Here is a 19,865-nt window from a genome sequence, read left to right as displayed (position 1 = left end):
GGCAGCAGTACTCGATTACTTGATTTTTATTTACACCTGCTAGCCTGTAGCCTCCCCCGAAAAGCCTTTCCGGTCATCGGCCTTTTTAAACAATGGGCAGCTCAAGCACATGTCACAGAGACATGAACGTCAGACTTCACGACTGTGCTCCACGTATACGATAGGACTCGCCTACTTTCTGCGTTACATTTTCTCGTATTTGTTGATCTCCAGTTAGAATTCTGACAACTTCCATTGCAGTTGATTTTTTAAAGGTATGTGGATTATAGAAATACAGTCTTATTGGTTGTGTTCTTAATGTTTTTTGAAAATATATTATTGGGGCCTATCATTTCTAGCATGAATAATGGTAAAATGTACCTAATATAATTTTACTAGGTGATACGAGAACAACTAACAAAGAAAATGGCCACAAACATTGCTGAAATTCCAATTCATAAAATCTGCTGTATTGGGGCCGGATATGTGGGGGGTCCCACATGCAGTGTTCTGGCTCTCAAGTGCCCTGATATTCAAGTAACTGTGGTTGACAGGAGTGAACTGCGTATTAACCAGTGGAACTCAGACAAGCTTCCAATCTATGAGCCAGGCCTAGAAGAAATTGTGAAACAATGTAGAGGAAAGAATTTATTCTTTTCTACTGATATGGTCCCTGCATTGAAGGAGGCTGATTTGATTTTCATATCTGTCAACACTCCAACTAAAACTTTTGGCTTGGGCAAGGGCCGTGCTGCTGATTTGAAAGTACCCAGTCCAACATTAGTTTTTAATCGAATATCGCCCAGACTAATGAACTATTTTTTTCTTCGCAGTTTGTTGAATCATGCGCCAGACTGATTGCCGATGTGTGCGAGGGGAGCAAGATCGTCGTCGAAAAGAGTACCGTTCCGGTAAGATCTGCAGCTTCCATCGTAAACATTTTGAAAGCCAACACGAGACCCGGCGTTAGCTATCAAGTGCTTTCCAATCCGGAATTTTTGGCTGAGGGTACTGCCGTCAATGATCTTACAAAGCCCGACCGAGTTCTAATTGGTGGCGAGGAGAGTGAAGAAGGAAGAAAAGCTATTGCTGCACTTTCGTGGGTGTACCAGCATTGGGTTCCGGCGGAAAAAATCATCCACATGAATACTTGGTCATCGGAACTATCTAAACTAGTATTGGGAAATATTGTTTGTTTCATTCCTATGGTGATTAAAATGATATCCTGTTTAGGCTGCCAACGCTTTCTTAGCTCAACGAATTTCTAGTATTAATGCCATATCTGCCGTATGCGAAGCAACAGGTGCCGACGTTAGTGAAGTGGCCAAGGCCATCGGACTTGATTCTCGTCTCGGTCCCAAATTCCTCCAGGTGTTTGGTTGCATAACTTTGATAGGGAAATTTTTCTACGTGTTGCTCTATTTTTGTTCAGGCGTCAGTCGGATGGGGTGGTAGCTGCTTCCAGAAGGACATTCTCAATTTGGTTTACATTAGCGAATCACTCAACTTAACGAGCGTAGCTGCTTATTGGCAACAAGTTATCGATATGAATGAGTATCAAAAATCGCGCTTTGGAGAGCGCATCGTACAATCCATGTTCAACACTATCACCGATAAGCATATAGCGATTTTAGGATTTGCCTTCAAAAAGAACACTGGTGACACTCGCGAGTCACCCGCCATTCATGTCGCAAAGCATCTTCTTGAAGAAGGGGCTTTTCTTCATATCTTCGATCCTAAAGTTAGTGAATACTGCCATAAGCAATCGCTTTTCTATTAAAATAGTGCGTGTTGTTATTTAGGTCGAAAAGGCTCAAATACTACTGGATCTAGATCAATTGGATGAAGAAAGTAGTATCAGTATTCACACGGACCCCTATGAAGCTGCCAAGGGCACCCACGCGCTTGTAGTCTGCACGGAATGGGACCAATTTATTGTAAATGTTGGAAGAAGTTGAAGAAAAATGATGGATTACTTAAAATTTTCTTTTAAAATTCAACAGACTTACGATTATCAACGAATGTACGACTCGATGCTGAAACCAGCTTTTGTTTTCGACGGGCGTAAAACTCTTGATCATGCTGCGTTAACCAAAATCGGTTTCCATGTCGAGACCATTGGGAAACGCCATGGGCAGAGCTCCCAGGTTAGGAAAAGTTATTGATTTACTTTCTTGCATACATAGAAACAAAAAAGATCTCTCCTTATTTGTAGGACCACAACTGGACCGGAACGAATGGCATTTAAGAAGAAAGCGAAAGTATTATTCCGAAATTTGGTGCAATCTTAACTCTTTAACAACCCAGTGTTTTTCGATATTATGGTATCTTCTACAATTATTGTGATTTTCTACTACTTATTGGAAATCACCAGAGGCTACTTTCTTCTCTGTCGCTTAAGAGATTAGTTTCTCACATATATTTTATGAGAAACGATGCAACTTGTTTTTCTGCCAATACACCTTTTGTACCAGACAGAAAAAGGACTTTGTTGGTATGTGCAGCAAACTAACCCCTACTGTTTGTAAAGTGTGCAGATTTTCTAGGTGCAGATAAGAATAGCTTTGCATAGTGGTGAGACAACTTGTAATGTTTTGTTTTGTAACAGAAACACAAATCAACAGATCTGGCACCGAACTGTCAGAGGAACGAGTTAAAACTTGTCATTAAACTTGAAACTATGGCCACGAAGAATTATTATTTGGTAATGTGTAACTAATGAGTAGCAAACAACTTAAGGATCTACTCCCGCCGAATTGCCATCCCATTAAAGGTTATTTCAGTTATTTACAAACGGTTTGAATGTGTTGCTTTCTTTTTCTCCCTCCCTTCAGAAAACTTAACGCTAACGTGTATACTATTAGACCAGTAGTTGTTAACGTTAGTAAACTAAATATGAACCTGAAAGAGTATGAAGTTATTAGCGAAGAGAGGGTGAGATGAGAGCGCTGGTGCGACGTGCCAAATCGGACAGATCGGTGGTCCGTGAACGATTGTAGACGGGCGTGGGCCGTGACCTTTTGACGCTATTTCCTGCATTGAAGGAACCGTTCCTTCCGGGGATCATGGGAGCTCTTCCAAAGTTGAAGCCCATCGTTTTGCTCAGCTCAGGTGTCAGTGCCGTAGGTGTCAATGCCGTAGGTGTTAGACCTGTAGGTGAGAGCGTCCCTTCCTGCTATGTTCCAACGAAAAAAGATCGATCTTTAACCATCGGTCTTCATGAATATACAGCTTCGAGGATACCTTGTAGGCTGCTGTCAACGTGGACAGCTTGGTATGCGTGGTGAAACTTGAAGTTGAATTGGACGTTCCTGAACTGCGCCGACTGTTCGGTGTCGTTGCCATCGAGTTGGTGCTAAAATGAGTGTTGATTTGCTGATTCAGATCCATCGTGAGACTGCGACCGACGTATCTCCTGCGACCATTGCTGGCGACGCTCGTCGACGACGATGTTGGTGTCACCGTACCGATCATCATTTTTTCCGGCGTCCTGCCTCTTGCCTTGAAAGCCATGACGGAAAACGAGAAAAATGAATAAATGAAATCATGCAAAAGAGGCTTAAAGGCAAGGCTAATACCTCGTGAGATAGACAAGGTGTAGAGCTGGTCATAAGCGGCGGGCATATGGGACTAATAGTTCCGTTAGACAGCCTGGATGGCCGGCTACACTCTGGAGTAGGGCTGCGGCTGAGGCTGTTGTCGTGGCCGCGGCGGCACGGATCGTGACGGATGAGGTAGTGCTCGAGCGTATCCCTATTTTTTTTTTTTTTTTTTTTTTTTTTTTTTCAATCGACGTGGAGCAAATAAATGTATGCAATAAATCTAATACGTTTGTATTAACGGTAATGTCATACCATCCTCCTCCGACGCGAACCATGACGTGACGATCCTTGAATAGCTACAGGAACAAGTGAAGCAGAAACAAGAGAAAACAAACGTAAAAATTAGCCTTAAAATAAAAACAGCTGTGGGCGCAAGAATTTATTTAGAAAAAAATAAATGTCATACGCGGATGAAGACGTTCCGGTCTCCGATTCGATAAAGTCCTTCGGATATTTTATAAATCTTGAGACGATCACAATACTTTTCCGCACAACGGCATTCGGCTTGCGATTTTAATAAAAAATGTTCCACCTGTTCAAACCAAAGAAAACACAAAGGTGGTCGATTAGAGAAACAAAAAACAATCAAGTTACAAATTTCATTAGGGAAGCGACCAGCAGATCAAATGCTGTTCTAAAAAAGGAAAAGCTCGGAATGGTCTCGCAAAAACCATCCACACAAGAAAAGCCACTATAATTGCTGTGCGTAAATATGGAAGCTTTTCTACGAATGTGTTGTGTTCAGCTGGATTGTTTTTCGACGACTCTGACCTTTTTGTCTAATTCGGATGGATTTTTGATGGGCCGGCTGAAGGGCAATCTGCCGTAGCTGTTGGTCGGGGAAGAAGGAGATGAACTCACCTCATCGGCTTGTCTGCAAACAATCACAGGAGTTTTGCTGGCGTTAGTCGTGGCGGTAGAAGTGGTTGAGGTAATGGACGGAGATGGTGAGACGGGAGAACGACAGGCCAATTTGTCATCGGTCGGCGCTACCGGAAGTAGTGAAGGAAGGTATTCGTCACTGGTTGGCGACCCACACCGGGTTAGTAATGATGGGTCTTGGTCATCCATTTTGGCATTCACCGAGTACGTTAGAGATCTGCTAGTGTTGGTGAACAGGTCCGATTTTAGTGTTTTTGTTGTTGTTTTTGTTTTTATTTCGAGTCAGCGTGACTTCTCATTTATCTAGTAATCAACAGCTGGTAATTAAATCTCTGCGGTTTAATAATTAAAAAGGCCCGTTTCACGTATTGTATGAGTACCCAATGAATTAGGTAATTGAAGGTAAATGTTTTAGAAGATTAGAGGAAATTTAGGCCGGCTGTAGGGAGGCGTACTTCGTTTGTTTTTTTGTTTGTTTTTTTTTTTTTGAGTGGCACGCGTGTGGGAAGCCATTATAAAAAAAAACAGAAACAAATGAATGCGTGAAACGTCATCCACCGCCAAGCAAAAGCCAATGGAAAATAAGAGAAGACGTAGAAATAGAAGAAGAAGAAGAAACGGACCTGTTGAGGTGAGCTACAGGTATTTGTCCGGCCTCGTGTTCGTGGCCCATCACGTCGTTGTTTGACGGCTCATCGACGGCCTTGCTTTCATCAGAGGGGGTTAAAGGTTCGTTGGTGGTTTGAGGAACGGAATGGTTATTATGATCATTATGAGCGTGATCATTGTCATCATCATCACGTAGGAGAAGGAGATCGGCTGTCATCTGATCCAGACCGCATTGGTACCGTTCGATCTGCAGGTCGACTTCGCGTTCCAGCTGCACCAGTCCCGGTGGCTCCATGCCCAGCCGGCCGGCCACTCTGCCCAGCTCCAGTAGACACAGGATCACATTCCTCGGTTGTCCGTGCAACACTATACAAGCACGCGCAGACAACAATCACCATAAAAACAAAAACAAAAAAGAAACACGTCTTTAATTCATCTTGCATAACACGCAACAATCATCCATCATCGTTACAGCTCAGAATCCGCCTTACAGCTAACATAGGGTGAGAGTAGATATCTATCCTAAAACAGCTACACACTCGGCTGCAGTCATCAGTCATACGAATGAAAATTTTTCTCCGTCTTTCTCGCTCCCACACTCTCACAGTCGAGCATAAACAGTTATGCCAGAATGATAATCATTGAGTTGGAGTTTCAATGCGCCGTGCAAAAACTATGCTAATGCCTTGCCGATTGGCTCGTCGACATTGATCCATTTCGGAGTTGCCGAGAAAGTTGAACAAGAGAGAGAGAGAGAGCTGTCTGCGCCCGTCGAATTCATTTCCAATTCCAGCACACAACAGACTATGTGCTGAGTTTTTTTTAACATTTTTTAATGTCTGCTGTCCATCCGGCTTATAAGGCGATGGATCTTCAGCGCCTTAGCTGGGCGGTGGTGCATGAATAAAAGAAAACAAAAAATACTTGGGTCGATTCTAGTATTACATATACGTGCGAGCGATGAAGTGATGAAGGTAGATAAAGAGATTCCATCTCTCGACACCTGACGACAATCGCGCCAAAACGCGGGATACGTAAATCTTTTGGCGTGGGGAGCAAAGCGGAATTTCAATGCTTCATCAAAGCAAGAGAGAAAACAAACAACAAAACACAGCATAACATCAGGTAGAAGTCGACTCACGCAATCCTGGCCAACCAACCAACAACGATATTGACGTTTTCAAGAGAAAAAAAAGAAGGTAAAAAGACGAGCCTCCATCTATCTCTACAGAGCAACGTCAGCCAACCTCCCCCACGCCTTCAGTCATGATGATGTTCTCTCTCTTTCCCTCAAAAGTTTTTGTGTGTCGTGAACAAACTAAACAACACATCACGGCACTAGCACGCATGAAAGAATTTAAGAGAATCTGGGACTTCATCTTAATCTTATCCTTATTTTTTTTGTTTTCTTTTTTGCCTTTTTTAGAAAGGAACTTGACGAGTTTTCAAGCCGATGAAGGAAACACACACAAAATAATAAGATATAACGGGAGACTACACAAATCACATTCGCTCCGGATATGGATAACAGTCTACTCTGCCTATAGCGTCTATATTGTATAAAGCCCCACGAAAGGGCGGAGGGAGGTGGGGAAAATCTACCTGGACAACTAAAAAAAATAATGGTGGGTTTTTGCTGCAAAAAAAAAAAAACTGTTGAAGTATTCCATAAAAAGGTATTTATAGCCCATTAAAAAAAACGCGTGATTGTCTTGCCCTTTTTCCTCTTTCCCCCCTCAAACTTGCGTTAGTGAAGAAATGATGAGCGAAACTGCCATTGTTCCGCTAGGCACGTGCCAGTGGCACAGTGGCGTGCGCGGATCCATTTTTTTGCCATTTAAATATCGCTGTCATCATTTATGCTATTGAATCTTGAGTTCTTTATTCTTTCTGATAAAAGCAGAGGAAATGGTAACGAGCTTCCCGTCGTCCCCATGTTCCTCGAACAATGGATCGGATGGGTTCGGTCCATTAGCTTCCACCTCCTATTGCTATCAAAACGAGCGGTCCTTCTTTGAAGAACCGGACGTTTCCATACAATAAAAAATCTGTGTTTTTTTTTTTTTTAAAGAGAGGACTGAAGATAATAGCGCACTCCTTTCTTATCCATTCGGGATGGGCCCACACGCAAAAAAAAAAAAAAAAAAATAATATTTACAGGCACAGCACGTCAGTTTTTCCAATGGAATTAATCACAAACGGGGAAAGAAAAATAAATAATTCAGAAAAAAAGCACTTACCTAAATCTTCGCTCTCAAAGAGGAGGTTCTCGTGGATGCCCAGCTGTCGGCAAAAGTTCAAAAAATTGCAGGCATTTTCGCGCGAGAAGAAGCTGCCCTTGGCCGCTCTTTCCCAGCACCGGATCCGCCCTTGCGGCACAGCCTGTTATGTAATAGAAACGAGAATAGTTTAATAGCAATGGCGACAAGAGATTTACACGAAGAATCTTATTAATCAACATGACTAGCTTTGGCTCAATCATTCTGCTTATTTAGACACAAGTCTATAATTTACAACATCAAAAAAAAAAAAAAAAAAAAAAAACCGGCTTATTCCATTTTCCCATTTCACGGTGCTATTGGTTTCCATTCCTGTAAACTGTTTTCGCCCCTCGACTGCCCTCATCATTTTACCATTCTAATCATAATGGCAGCCTTGAAGGTTGAGAGAAAAGTTACATGATTAATCTGCGGTAGTTCTCGTATCATCTTGGAAAACCGAGTCAAACATTAGTCATCCAATAAGACGAGGCGCAAATACAAGAATAAATGCGTACACGGGGAAAATCACTCAGCTGGATGTGGTTTGGCTTCAAGATACTAAGAAAGCCAAGCGGAGGACCATATTCGGCATCAAACTATTATTTTAAAAAGTTGGAAAGATACACAGAAAGAGAACAAACTGCGTACACTCAAAAGAGAAATGGCCTTTCTCATTTCTTTTCTCTTTTTTTTTTTGAACCAGACAACTAGGAACAAATCCAAGTCATTGATCAATTCAAGGTAGTAAAAGAACCGAGTTCCCATTTCGCGGGAAAAAAAAAGTGTCAAATACATCCGTCTTATCAAACTTTCAAAGTGCGAACAAACACAAATATAACGTAGGCTACATTTTCGATAAGACGACGTTTTGTTTCATTTGTAAATATGGCTTCTTTTTCTCTAAAAACGGATTCGTTTACTACGGTCATTTCACATTCTGCCTGTTTAAAAACTTTACCTACTTGCGTATTCATCCCCACGGCCAACCATTTCGTATTATTCGCTTTCTTCACCAAAAGGCTAAAACCTACCGGTCCACACAACTACTTGGGCTAGTCATATTTAATGTATCTTTTCATTTTACGATACTATATCTATTGACGGTAAGTACGGATGGCACGAAAGAAGAAGAAAAAAGAATGAGACCTTGGCAGCGGCTAGAAGATTTGCTTGATTATTGGTACTTCTAAGGAGCGCTTGGAGGTATTGTTGTGCCTGTTTCACGTTATCCGGCGGGCCGTTGAGGAGAGCGGCCGTACTAGCATCGTCATATTTCGTAGCAGCGTCGACACCGTCACCGAAGAGAGCCCTCGAGCGACTCGTAACAACGTCCTTGGCTATTCCTTGGATGCGTCGCGCCAGGTGGCAAACCAGCACGCCAGTGTCCAGCATATCCATAAAGTTGGACGACGTCAGGTAATCCAATTCTAAAAATCATAAACACACATACCAAAAAAAAAAAAAAGATTATGGAATAGCTATAAGATTGAAAAAAGAAAATATTGTAAACAGATAAGGAGCTTATATTGAATCTGACGGCTAATCAACCTTGGATATATTCCGAATTCTTTTATTCTGCGATGACTTCCTTCATTTGCCATTCATTTTTTTTTTTTTTTGCATCTTCACTTTCAATTCAGCCTTGAAATGCCAGCAAAACGCGTGAACGTGACTTATGAATAACAGCCGGTCATTACGTCGCACAATTCGCGCGATTACGAAATACAATCTTCGAATAATCGAGTGGTAGGAAATGAGCAAATCCAAGTAAGAAAAAAAAACTTGTTATTTCGGGTTTGCACATTTTTAATAATGCCAACCACGCAATCGTGCATACAGACGGGATAATTAACCTACTGACTATCTTTGTACAAAAATACAAATGCCAACATAGCCGCAAACCATACTAGGTAAGAAGAAAGAAATAGCCACCGAAAATGTAAAAGAAAATAAAAGAAAGAGCGGACGCAGAATCCAAGAATTGATTGGCATTGTTGTTGCGGCACAGTGCCGATTTACGATTGGGTCGTTATCGGAAATGATTTACGCACGCGCCGACGCTGTAATTAGCATAAGACCTTGGATGTGTAATGGTATAATTCAGCCGCCGCTTGTTGCTGCTGTTCAGGATATTTGCACTTAAAAACACAGCTGTTTCCCAACAAGCAATACGAACCTGGTTTTTTTTTTTTTCAAATATATATTTTATTCCGTTTTATGTTTGAACATTCTTGTTGTTGCCTATTTTTAATGATATAGCCTCTCTTGTTGTTACTATTATTTCCTTCTACTTTGCGAGCCAGTATATCCAATTTCACGCCCTTTACACAGGAGAAGCCCACCGGGATCAGCCGAACCTAAAAAACAAAAAATCGATCTCCCGATTGCGCATTACAATCATAATATTTTGTGATGATGGATAGTGTCTAGCGTGTTAAAAAAGGAAAAAAGAAACGCTTCTTATTCTGACGACTCAATCAGTTCTGACACTAAAAGAAGAAAAACAAAAACAAAAATAGAGCCAGCAATTTTCATGTAAAACAAGAGCCCAAAATTGTTTGGGCGGGATGACGACCTTCTCTTGAGGGTGAAAAAAAACAAAAAAAAACTTGATAAGGTGGAGACGTTTGATCTCACACGCCGTGAAGCATTTGCAAAGAGATTGCCAAGCGCTTTACACGAAAACAATTTCCCACAAAAAAAAACGAAAAGAAGTTGAATCAATGAAAATACACACACACACACACATCCTGTATGTCGTAATGGACACATATTTTGTGGTATGTTTGCTTTTCATTTTCTTTTTTTTTTTCCTTCTTCTTAAGAAGCCTATAAGGGACGTGGATGTGTATGCTCACGCGCTGCGGGTGGGGGCCAGAAGACAAGACACTAAATCGTTGTCAAAAACGGTTTGAAGCCTCCTCAAAATAAATTTGATTCGTGCGTGATTAATCAACTGAAAAAAAAGCCTAGCAGGCCAAACAATATTTGGAAAGGACCGGGGATCCGAGTCCTCGGTTGTGTTTTCGGTACCTGATAAGTACGTTTTTCAGGTATGAATTTCAATCGTTGTCTTAACAATATGCGTTTTTTTTTCTTTGTTTTGTTATTCGACCTACTCTCTCTTCTATAGTTGGTGGTTGCAATGATATGATAATAACGTCGGTAGTTGGAAAGAAGGGCCGGGGGACTTTTCTTCTCGATCCCGACGCTTGCGCAGCGGGGTCACCCATGGCTCTGGTTGGGGAACACAGAAAAACAAGAGACGATCGTAAAAGCAGAAACTTTCTTCTTGTCTTTTCTTTTTTCCTTTAGGTAAATAATACGTAATATTCCCGACTTGTCGGTTTCCCCCCCCCCCCCCCTCTATATAACATGGCTACGCTTTGTGGCCTTGGTTGTTTACAATTCTTATATCCTGTAAATGCTGTGTACATCTATATACGTCGATGATGAATGGGTCGCAGGGTGCTCGTTTCGCGCCTGGCGGATGTGTCCTTTTTTTTTAATGTTTCAGACAGCCAGAAGAAAAAAAAAGGCGAACCTCCACACCCAAAAGTCTATCTAGTTTTCAAAGTCAGCAACCCAGATCGACCCCCATCCGCCCCCAAAACGTTCAGCTGGTAAGTATCAAATTTCAAAGCGCCCCCCTTTTCTTAAAGATTTCACGTAAACAACCAGCGGCCTGTTCTCCTCCTAACCAGTAACTCCATCTTATTTTTGCTATAACAAACCCCCCCCCCCTGCTTGTTCACTAATCCATTTTCAGAATGGCCGTCGGTTATACACAAAAACATTTTTTTTTTCAATCCCGCTTGTTACGAAAACCGGAGGATAGTCAGACAGCGGACGGACAGCGCCGTTAATGACTGTTCGCCCATTGGCTTACACTCCCACATCATAAAATAGCCTTTAGAAAAATATCAGATCCAAGCGAGAGAACAGAAAAAAAAAGGGGGATAAACTACAAATTGATACTCTGATTCGTCAAATTTGATGCGTACATCGTTTGCACACCTAGGTCGTTCCGCAATTTCATCCGAGAGAACAAAGCAGAACAGTGCAACAACAAAAAATAAACATGCGGTGCACGCATCTTGTAAATGGAAAGGATTACACATTCAAAACGGCATCCACTCCACCGTCCTTTCGAACAAGCATTTTTCTTTTCTCATTTCAAACAAACAGTGCATATAGAGATAAATACTATGAATTTTTTTTCCGAGCTATTACTATGCAACGACCGCAACAAACAACAATAAGGTATGCCCTACCCATGTTTCTCGACTGGTCAAAAATGGTCTCAATATGTGGCGGCGGTACTCGTTTCTTTTATCCCTAGTTTCGATAAAGTTAACTGGCAAATCATGGTCCGGCCTTCGTGAAATTGCGAGAGAGGCTTTCAATTCAAAAACACACCATAAAGGAATATTTCTGTTGATCGTGACAACAGGTTGTTTCGTACGTGGGAGTATATAATACACACGACGCTAGAATGATTTTTGATATTTCTATGTTATGTTCCGAGAGGGGGGAAAAATTTTGATAAAAAAAAGCTGAATGAATGACATGTGTTCAGCGATTAGAATGGACAAAGGTCATTTCTATGATAAACCATGTTTCAGAGAGCTTATCTTTGTGTGTTTTTTGCGCAATCGATGGTCAACGTGATGGAGGCTGACTAGCGAAAGCCAAGCTTTTGATTGAGAGGGGAATCTGCCAAAACAGTCAGACAAAAAAAAAAAAAAAACTGGAAAGACAGCTAGGATATGGATTATTGGAACTGTTCCCATCACAATTCTTTAGTCCGTCTTGGAAATTTCGCCAAGATTTTTCTTTTGTAAATTTACGGATGTACTTCTAACCTCTTTGCTGGTAGTGTTTTGTTATCACAGAAAAGGCCATAGAAACATTTAAGTGCAAATCAACTGCCATCTGAAATGAAATTCAACAAAAAAAAAAAAAAAGGGGAAAATAGCCGCCCGCTGACTTAAGACTAGCACGCAAAAGGATCCCTATCTTTGGCTCTTTTATATGCGCAACGACCGTGAGCCTTCAAGAACTTTCAAGTCACGCTGCCGCGTATCTAAAGTATGTACACATGTAGCAAACGACAATGGGTCTTGGACGATAAGAAGAAACGGAAGGAGAGATAGAGAAGAAAAGAAAAAGTGATGATGTTGTATGGATGGTTGAACTCACCGAGGATTTTGTTGAGCCAATCGGCCAAGTCTTCGCGGAGCGGCTCCAAGTGCCGCAGTTGTTGTTCCATGATGGTCGACTGATACAACTTGGCCAGCTCCGCTTCCGTCTGCGGCCAGCCAGCGTCTGGCTCATCGGCTGAGCGATCCAGCAGGTCCAGCGCGCTCAAACTACCGCCTCGGGGCCCGCCAGCCGCACCAACTCCGCCGCCTCCTACTCCCGGTGGCCACGCCCATCGCGATGATGTTTCACCCGTTCCAGCTTGTTTGTACTGACGTCTGAAAGACATTGTCTTTTTTCTTGCACGTAAGCTTCTTTTTTTTTTTTGCGTTATGCTTGTTGATGCAGCTTGAACGTTGGCGTCAATTTGCTCTTCCCACCTCTGACCTGAATGAAACATCAATCACAGTTCAACTCGATTGTTTTCCCACTTATTCAATCAGGTAGTCATTACACTGTAAGGCCAATTGTCGTTTTCTTTTATAGAAATACAAACGTTTGATGTAAGTAAACAAAGGAAACGCTTTGAACCAAATCTAACGCAACACCAACTGCGTTATTCCTTTTAGGTAGTCGTCACGACACGATAAAAAGGTTTTCTTTACGGTTGCTTTGTGTACAATAATTTCCAGCAAATTATACAAAATGGCGGGGAAGAAAAATTGTCGGCGAAAGTCTTCGCATAACGCGGCATGATTATCATCTTCGGCAAACATAAGGACTGTAGTATGTTCGGTCTGATTAATAATAGATTTGCCTACCCATTTTACGTCTTTTTCGAAAACAAAGCGATGTAAAGGGAAAAACACAACAATAACATAAAAACATAGGCATTCAACTTCGATCCCGATTTGGTCATCTCCAACCCAAGTTTCGCTATTTTGTGCGTGTGACCTTCCCCAATGGAAAAATAAAAAAACACATTTTCAAAAGTAAACGAGGAAGTGTCTCTGGCAAACGTGCCGGAGCAAATCTGCACATAAAAAGGAAGAAAGGGGAAAAAAAAAAAGAAAAAGAGGGATCACTGTCGTGATTTTCCTTTTCATCCATCAGTTTCCGGCGCAATTCTTGGGGGGTCATGATGGGGTTCATTCGGGTCAGCGTTTCCAAACAACAACAAGTCTTAGCCAATCAAAGTTCACTTCACGTGGCTCCTTGCGTCAAAGCCACGTCATTGGGTAAACCAAAAGAATATGGATCGCCATTTCACGGTGATCTTAGACTCAAGGAAACCAATTCAGTGTGTTCAATCACGACGTGGTGACTCCTTTTTGATGAGCAAAGGATGACGCCATACGTAATCATCTTCCAAAAGAAGAAACCCAGAAGGGTGTAGGGAACGGCTGGTAAAAACAACAACAACATAATCATCGTATTCATCGCGGGGCAAAAATTTCCCGTGTAGTTGACAGGAGTGTTCCGCCCGCGTGTCATTAGAACCGTGGAATTTAAATATTATTGTACACACTCGTTATGTACGCCCCGCTCAAACATTGACATATACAATGCATATTCATTTGACCCCCAGAGGCTGAACAGAGAGAAACCGGACTTGTAACACGGCTTGCTAAAAAACAAAAAATACGGAGATATTAAACAAGAACAAGGGAATAGATAATGCAACATGATCTGGGATGGTTTCACGGTGCGCTGTTGTCCTCGAGGCGTGAAACAGCTTTGATGTTCAGCGAAGCAATTTGGAACGTTTTTTAATGGACAAATAAGAGCGTCGTTATCTATCTACACTACAACAGGTCATCAGTTCAACTTGGAAATGTATGCCTGTTTAGAATTGCGAGTCACACGAACCCCCCCTCTTTAAAATAAAAAATCTCTTGCATTTTCTTGCCTGTTTTAGCTCTAAAAAAAAAACAACGAAGTATTACGCTAGGCTAGTGGGGATTAGGCGCGAGCGAATAATTATACGGGCGACGCCAGCACAGCGATTATACATGGCGGTGCTAATTCTTACGACATACAAGGCCTTCCTCCCTACTCCCCATACTCTCTTTTCACGGAAGAAACTAGTGAACATAGTAAAGGAGAAAAGCAAAAAAACGAAGCAGAAATTCGCCGGTTTTTGCCTCTTTGATGAGGCGTGAGAAAGTTGGAGCGAAATCTCACCTGCGCTTCACGGCACCGCCCGACGTCTTTGCCGACCCTTGTCGATGACGTTTTCACGCGGAACGAATTCAGCCGACGTTCAACCTCCACCTGGACTCAAATTGCCCATAAAAGCAGAAGCCAGGTTACGAGAAAGCAAAAAACGTCTCCGTGATTGAATGAGTCGAGTAATATGGCGGTACGCACACATGCACATTCCCCAGAAATCTTCAGCTTTTTTCAGCCATAAATACATAAAAATAACCAGGACCAATCCAATCGTTTACGGTCCGTTGAATTGCAATCGAAAAGGGGGGGAAAAAATTCACACTTTACGCGCATGACCAGGACGACGGGAGTGTCAACAAATAATCGCCAATAATAAAAAAAAAAAAGGCCGTTTCGGCTACACATAATGATGACTATTGTGGTGACTGAACTAGCCAATCGGTCAATTAATCTGTGACAAACTGCGACGTGAATTTTCTGTTTTTCAGAGTTGACTTGTACAGGTGAGCAGTTAATGTGGGTAAGATCCACCCCCCCCCCCCCAAATCCGCTTGTTTTTCTTAGTGCGCAGAAGCACTAGAGCTCGTATGGGACTTTTCGTGGCTTCGTAAAGTTCTTTATCGTATGACTAGCACTTCTTTCATATTTTTCGAGTGGGGAGGGCATTAACGAGTGTGCATAGATGGAAGACTTAAGAGGATACTCGTCACGCATCAAGATGCGATGAATGGATCAAGGGGCTATCTGAATAGTCACCTCCGGTAAGAGCTCGCGATGTGTAGAAACGCTGGTTCGAGGTAGACGTAAAAGAAGTAGAAAAGAAACTACCAGCTGCGCCTTTAACAAACACCAGCTGACGAATAAAAACAATCAACTAACTCGATGAAAGCACAGCGCATGCTCAACTATCACGAAAGCTACGACGAAATACAAGATCCATTTCATTATTATTAAAAGAATTTTAGTGCCCTCGGCTCCTAATGGAATAATATCATATCAGAGCGATCAACTGTCTTTTGAAACTGGTAAAGTTATACTAGAGTGGTTTCTAAAATTATATAGAGCTGTACCATAAAGTTAATTGGGTCATAAAAATAACATATTTAGAAATCTCCGCAGAAGATTACAGTAGTTATCCTAATATTAAGAACTAAATTTGAGAATAACTTGATACGTACCAATTTTTAAAGCAAGAGTAGCCACTGAAATTTTCTTCTTTCACAGGCTTTTCACAGTGAAGACGGGTGGGGTCTTTCTTGGCGACTTTATTGAACTTGTTTCAGCTCCGAAACGGGTCGATATCAACTGTAGCCATGGCGCCTCTATTGGACAAGAAAGGAATTCTGTAACGATTTCAATACCTATTGTTGACTAAGAGCCATTTATGCTCTTAAAAACGGTATTCGCACTGCCAAATAGTGTAAGAGGGTGAAGAGAGAAAACGAAAGCTTACCGATCTGTTCAGCAATCATCAAGAACTCCAGTTGGCCGTCTACATGGATACGAACGTGCTTGCAGGAGTATGATACCGGTGCGCAAGTCCAAGGGGCGGAAATCGATTGACAATATAAGCTCTTTTTCAGCTTTCTCTTCCTGTTTCCCTTTTTAAGTAAGAAATAAAACATTTAAATTTTATCTTATCTATTGTCTTATCTATATATTCTTCTTGTTTAATTATATGGTTTCTTCTTGTTTCTCTATGACTAAAGATAAGAATTCCTACTGTGTAACAACATGCTCCTTTTTAGAAAATGTACAGTGACAGATTGAAGCACAACGAAAAATGCAAGTACTATGACAGCTTAATCCGAAAGCATCAAATTAGCAACTGAAAGTGCTGGTAACACATATTTATGGTAAATCGTGCATCAGCATGTTTATCTATTTCACTAGAAAGTGTAAGAAGTAAAGTTTGTTCTATAAGATACTATATATTACAATGCATTGATTTTTTAGATTTCCCATCATGAGTTACCCTCTAAGCTGTTAAATCAATGAAACCATAATTACCAAAATGGACTATCTGCTTTCAATATGAAAGGTCTTTTTAGCATTACACTTTGAAGCTGTTGACAATCACAATGCAAAACTGCACTTCATTCTTCGCTGTAAACGTGGTTTGCACTAGCAGACTAAACATGAGACGGTTGAAACGTGGTTGTTCTTTAAAGTTTAGCCAGTATATTTACCTGTTCTCGAGTAGTCACGATGAATAAAATTCTATTTCAACCCCTTACATATTTCAAGAGTTCTAACTTTTCTTCACGTGAATGCCTCCATTTTGATTTCATAAAGGGCGGGGAAGTTTTTGTTATGATTTGTTACTCCTTACATAGATGGCGTTGCAAATGCTTCCAAATGAAAAATCGTTTCGCAGTCTACTACTCCTGTGGGATTTGAATTTAAGTAAAAGCACATTCTGTTAAGCAAATAAATTCGTAACGACCACACTGAAAGCTTACATAGTGCAATAACTAAATCTGAGATGACATAGCTTCCATTTCCAACTGTGTCACAAAGTGCGATACTTGAAGTATAGCTTGAAGTCATATGCTCATCCTCAAAAGCTAATTCCACTCCCCAGATCATATGTGGGAGGAGACATTATTGCCTTTTCGATTGGCTCCGGGACTTCCCTACCTCTCCACCCGTAGATGCTGACCGCATGCCATCTTAACTGAGAGCTTCGTAAACGTTGGCTAACGTTCGCCTATGACGCGCCTGCTCATCATTACACTTGCGTGTGCTCAGTCTTGTTGCACGACCATCTAGTATCAGACAAAAAACGAAAAATTCAAAGATAATAACAATAATAAAATTAAAATGTCGGATTTATCATCATCAGCAACAACTGAGAAAACACCAATTCCTAAAAGTAGCGAAACTGCTATTCCCATTACTGCAGAAAGTTCTACTCCTGCAACTGGGGAAACTGCCATTATCATAACTGAGGAAATTGCTACACCAGTACAAGGAGAAACTTCTATCCCCATGACTGAGGAAACTGGCACCCTCGAAATCGAAGAAACTTCTATCCCCATGACTGAAATGGACAGTGACAAACCAGAAGATCCAGAGCTTGTCCCAGATTCGGAAGATCAGTCATTCAAGGAGCTGGGCCAACTCTTAAACGACTTCGGTTCGGGAACACTAAGATTCACTGGGATGACCAATGGTATATTGGGCGTGCTTCTCTTCTTTCTCCAGGTATAAATTTAAGCGTTTTACTGTCTATAGTTTCTTATATCTGATGTTACTTTTAATCCTTCAGTTGTGGGCCATACTTGTTTCGCCAAAAGGTGTAGATATGGACCTTTTTGGCATGTTAGCCGGTATCTACCTCCTTATGCTTGCATTCATGAAATTCGAAAAGTAATTTTCTCCATTATTTTCGATTGTATCTTAATAAAGTCGATTTTTTTGCCTTCAATTTGTAGGGTCAGGAGTATTGATTTCGCTTGCTATTTGACCACTTTCGCGATAGGGTTGGGTGCGACAATGGTTACGTTACATTCGTTGAGCATCTACCTTTGCGGGAACTTGTATGACTCCTGTATTAAGATCAGCGAAACCGGGAATATATCGACTGACGCAAGTTGCCGATGGTTTAATCAGCGACTCATAGTTGATTCATTAATGGTCGCATGTGGTATTGTGATCGTTATTTCCAACGGAGTTGTCCTATACGTTCTTTACTTTTTGAAAACTACAACAAGATTGTTTTGAAATAGAATTTAAGCAAGCTTAAATTGCTGCCTTCTCTCGTTTCCCGTTGTTTGTCACCAGTTTTTTGCAAGAAAAAGTCATGCATTTTCATTTCATGTGTATCGAGTTTTTTGTTGTCACGAAACAGTTGAATAAAAACATTAGAAAGTGTCTTCCTCACATTTAGCCAATTAAGATCACGCCCTTTTGGACACTTTTAATTTCTCGTCAAAAGCTGATTAGAAACTTCCCTGTTGCAAAACACATCGGTATATTATATGGCAAATGACAGGGCGGGTGTAAGTTTGTTATTCAACTCGTGACCGTCTGAAATTACTTAATTGTTGATGTTGAACATCCGGGACGTCTGGCAAAGGGTAATTATAATGGCGAACAAAAACACCTTAGAATACTTACATAATTGTTTTTGTTTTCCATTTCTAGCTCCTTTTGGGACGACCTTTGAGCCAGCTTTATCTGCTTGATGACAACGAAATATATAAACAATACAAACCAATTTTCATATGTTTGAGGTCAACCCATATGCTATTAATAAGGAGACTTGGCTCATCACCTACATTATTATTAACCAACCGATTAGGTTGGCCAAAAGGCGAAGAAGGCAAGAATTGACATTAATTAAGTTCCATTTCAAAAGGACTTCGGTATAGATTTGAAGAAGCAAAGAACGCACAGGATAATTCCGTTGACGATCACGATCAAATTACCACTTCCAACAACCATAGAATCAATAATGATTCGTTGATTAAGCCATCATCAACTTACAGCATCCGATAGATCCAAGGTTTCTCGAGAATAGCTTATCTTAGTACAGTAGTAATACAAGTCCTAGCAAACGTATGCACTACAGAATGTAAAACAACCAACGTCACACCCATCATCATGGCAAAAGCGATCAAATAGCGAGTGAGGTTGACACTCGTAACCCTAAAAATCGAGTGGGACAAAAACAATTTATTAATAAGATACAATCGAAAATGAATGAGAAAATTTACTTTCGAATTATCATGAGTGCTGCGAGCATAACGAGGCAGATACCACCTAAGAAGCCAGTAGAGTCCATATCACATTCTTTCATGAAATACGTAAATTCCACAACCAATGGATTTTAAATAATACCAGAAATTAGAAACCACAAACAGTAAAAGACATTAAGCGTTTTTTTTTAATACCTGGAGGAAGAAAACAGGAACGCTGCATGCAGCATTGAGCATCTCCATGCATTTTTCTAAATATCGGATGAGGGTCGTCTAAAAGTTGACGTAACTCATTAAATGCCGGATCTTCTGGATCTGGGACTAGTTGCAGCTCTTTTGAATCGTCATTGTCCATCTCCATTGTAGGAATGGCACCCTGCTCAGTCATGGGGCTAGCGGTTTGTCGGGTACGGGGATAACAGCTTCATCGGGCACTTAGGGGAGCAGTTTCATCGGATACGGAGAAAGCAGTTTTTTCAGTGTTTCCCCAGTTACGGGACTAGAAGTTACATCTG

At 41.2% G+C, this 19,865-nt stretch overlaps 3 protein-coding genes across 8 annotated transcripts; 2 read left to right on the top strand and 1 right to left on the bottom strand.

The window, feature by feature from the left end:
- Positions 1 to 25: 25 nt before the first annotated feature.
- On the top strand, positions 26 to 2,415 carry LOC130691801 (UDP-glucose 6-dehydrogenase-like). Its single transcript, XM_057514791.2, has 8 exons — positions 26 to 254; positions 379 to 744; positions 813 to 1,154; positions 1,213 to 1,350; positions 1,412 to 1,720; positions 1,782 to 1,916; positions 1,983 to 2,126; positions 2,195 to 2,415. Exons 2-8 carry the CDS (start codon positions 406 to 408, stop codon positions 2,225 to 2,227), a joined length of 1,440 nt encoding a protein of 479 aa, XP_057370774.1. The 5' UTR covers positions 26 to 254; positions 379 to 405; the 3' UTR covers positions 2,228 to 2,415.
- Positions 2,416 to 2,787: 372 nt separating this feature from the next.
- LOC130691793 (GAS2-like protein pickled eggs) lies at positions 2,788 to 16,242 on the bottom strand. Of its 6 annotated transcripts, XM_057514780.2 has the most exons (14): positions 16,101 to 16,242; positions 15,826 to 15,969; positions 14,660 to 14,749; positions 12,887 to 12,922; positions 12,536 to 12,849; positions 8,480 to 8,760; positions 7,313 to 7,454; positions 5,087 to 5,438; positions 4,353 to 4,680; positions 3,988 to 4,113; positions 3,834 to 3,877; positions 3,558 to 3,732; positions 3,223 to 3,480; positions 2,788 to 3,154 (listed from the first exon to the last, which is right to left on the bottom strand). In XM_057514780.2, exons 5-14 carry the CDS (start codon positions 12,822 to 12,824, stop codon positions 2,900 to 2,902), a joined length of 2,250 nt encoding a protein of 749 aa, XP_057370763.1. In that variant the 5' UTR covers positions 12,825 to 12,849; positions 12,887 to 12,922; positions 14,660 to 14,749; positions 15,826 to 15,969; positions 16,101 to 16,242; the 3' UTR covers positions 2,788 to 2,899. The 6 variants fall into 6 exon arrangements, with proteins under 6 accessions (XP_057370763.1, XP_057370762.1, XP_059352908.1 ...); XM_057514779.2 differs by having other exon boundaries at positions 12,536 to 12,922; XM_059496925.1 differs by having other exon boundaries at positions 2,788 to 3,151; positions 12,536 to 12,922.
- A 1,152-nt stretch (positions 16,243 to 17,394) lies between these two features.
- On the top strand, positions 17,395 to 18,023 carry LOC130691807 (uncharacterized). Its single transcript, XM_057514799.2, has 2 exons — positions 17,395 to 17,854; positions 17,919 to 18,023. Exons 1-2 carry the CDS (start codon positions 17,471 to 17,473, stop codon positions 18,021 to 18,023), a joined length of 489 nt encoding a protein of 162 aa, XP_057370782.2. The 5' UTR covers positions 17,395 to 17,470.
- Positions 18,024 to 19,865: the final 1,842 nt, after the last annotated feature.

Source organism: Daphnia carinata, chromosome 1 (assembly GCF_022539665.2).
Source record: "Daphnia carinata strain CSIRO-1 chromosome 1, CSIRO_AGI_Dcar_HiC_V3, whole genome shotgun sequence".
Classification (NCBI taxonomy): domain Eukaryota; kingdom Metazoa; phylum Arthropoda; class Branchiopoda; order Diplostraca; family Daphniidae; genus Daphnia; species Daphnia carinata.
This window is presented reverse-complemented; position numbering and strand designations above follow the sequence as displayed.

Coding starts and splice junctions, on each gene's coding strand:
- LOC130691801 (XM_057514791.2), top strand. CDS start 406: ATGGCCACAAACATTGCTGAAATTCCAATTCATAAAATCTGCTGTATT. Junction 1,351..1,411: donor TCGGTCCCAAATTCCTCCAG/GTGTTTGGTTGC, acceptor ATTTTTGTTCAG/GCGTCAGTCGGATGGGGTGG. Junction 2,127..2,194: donor GCCATGGGCAGAGCTCCCAG/GTTAGGAAAAGT, acceptor CCTTATTTGTAG/GACCACAACTGGACCGGAAC.
- LOC130691793 (XM_057514779.2), bottom strand. CDS start 12,824: ATGTCTTTCAGACGTCAGTACAAACAAGCTGGAACGGGTGAAACATCA. Junction 8,761..12,535: donor TTGGCTCAACAAAATCCTCG/GTGAGTTCAACC, acceptor TATGATTTTTAG/AATTGGATTACCTGACGTCG. Junction 5,439..7,312: donor CTTTGAGAGCGAAGATTTAG/GTAAGTGCTTTT, acceptor GTGCTTGTATAG/TGTTGCACGGACAACCGAGG.
- LOC130691807 (XM_057514799.2), top strand. CDS start 17,471: ATGTCGGATTTATCATCATCAGCAACAACTGAGAAAACACCAATTCCT. Junction 17,855..17,918: donor TGCTTCTCTTCTTTCTCCAG/GTATAAATTTAA, acceptor TTAATCCTTCAG/TTGTGGGCCATACTTGTTTC.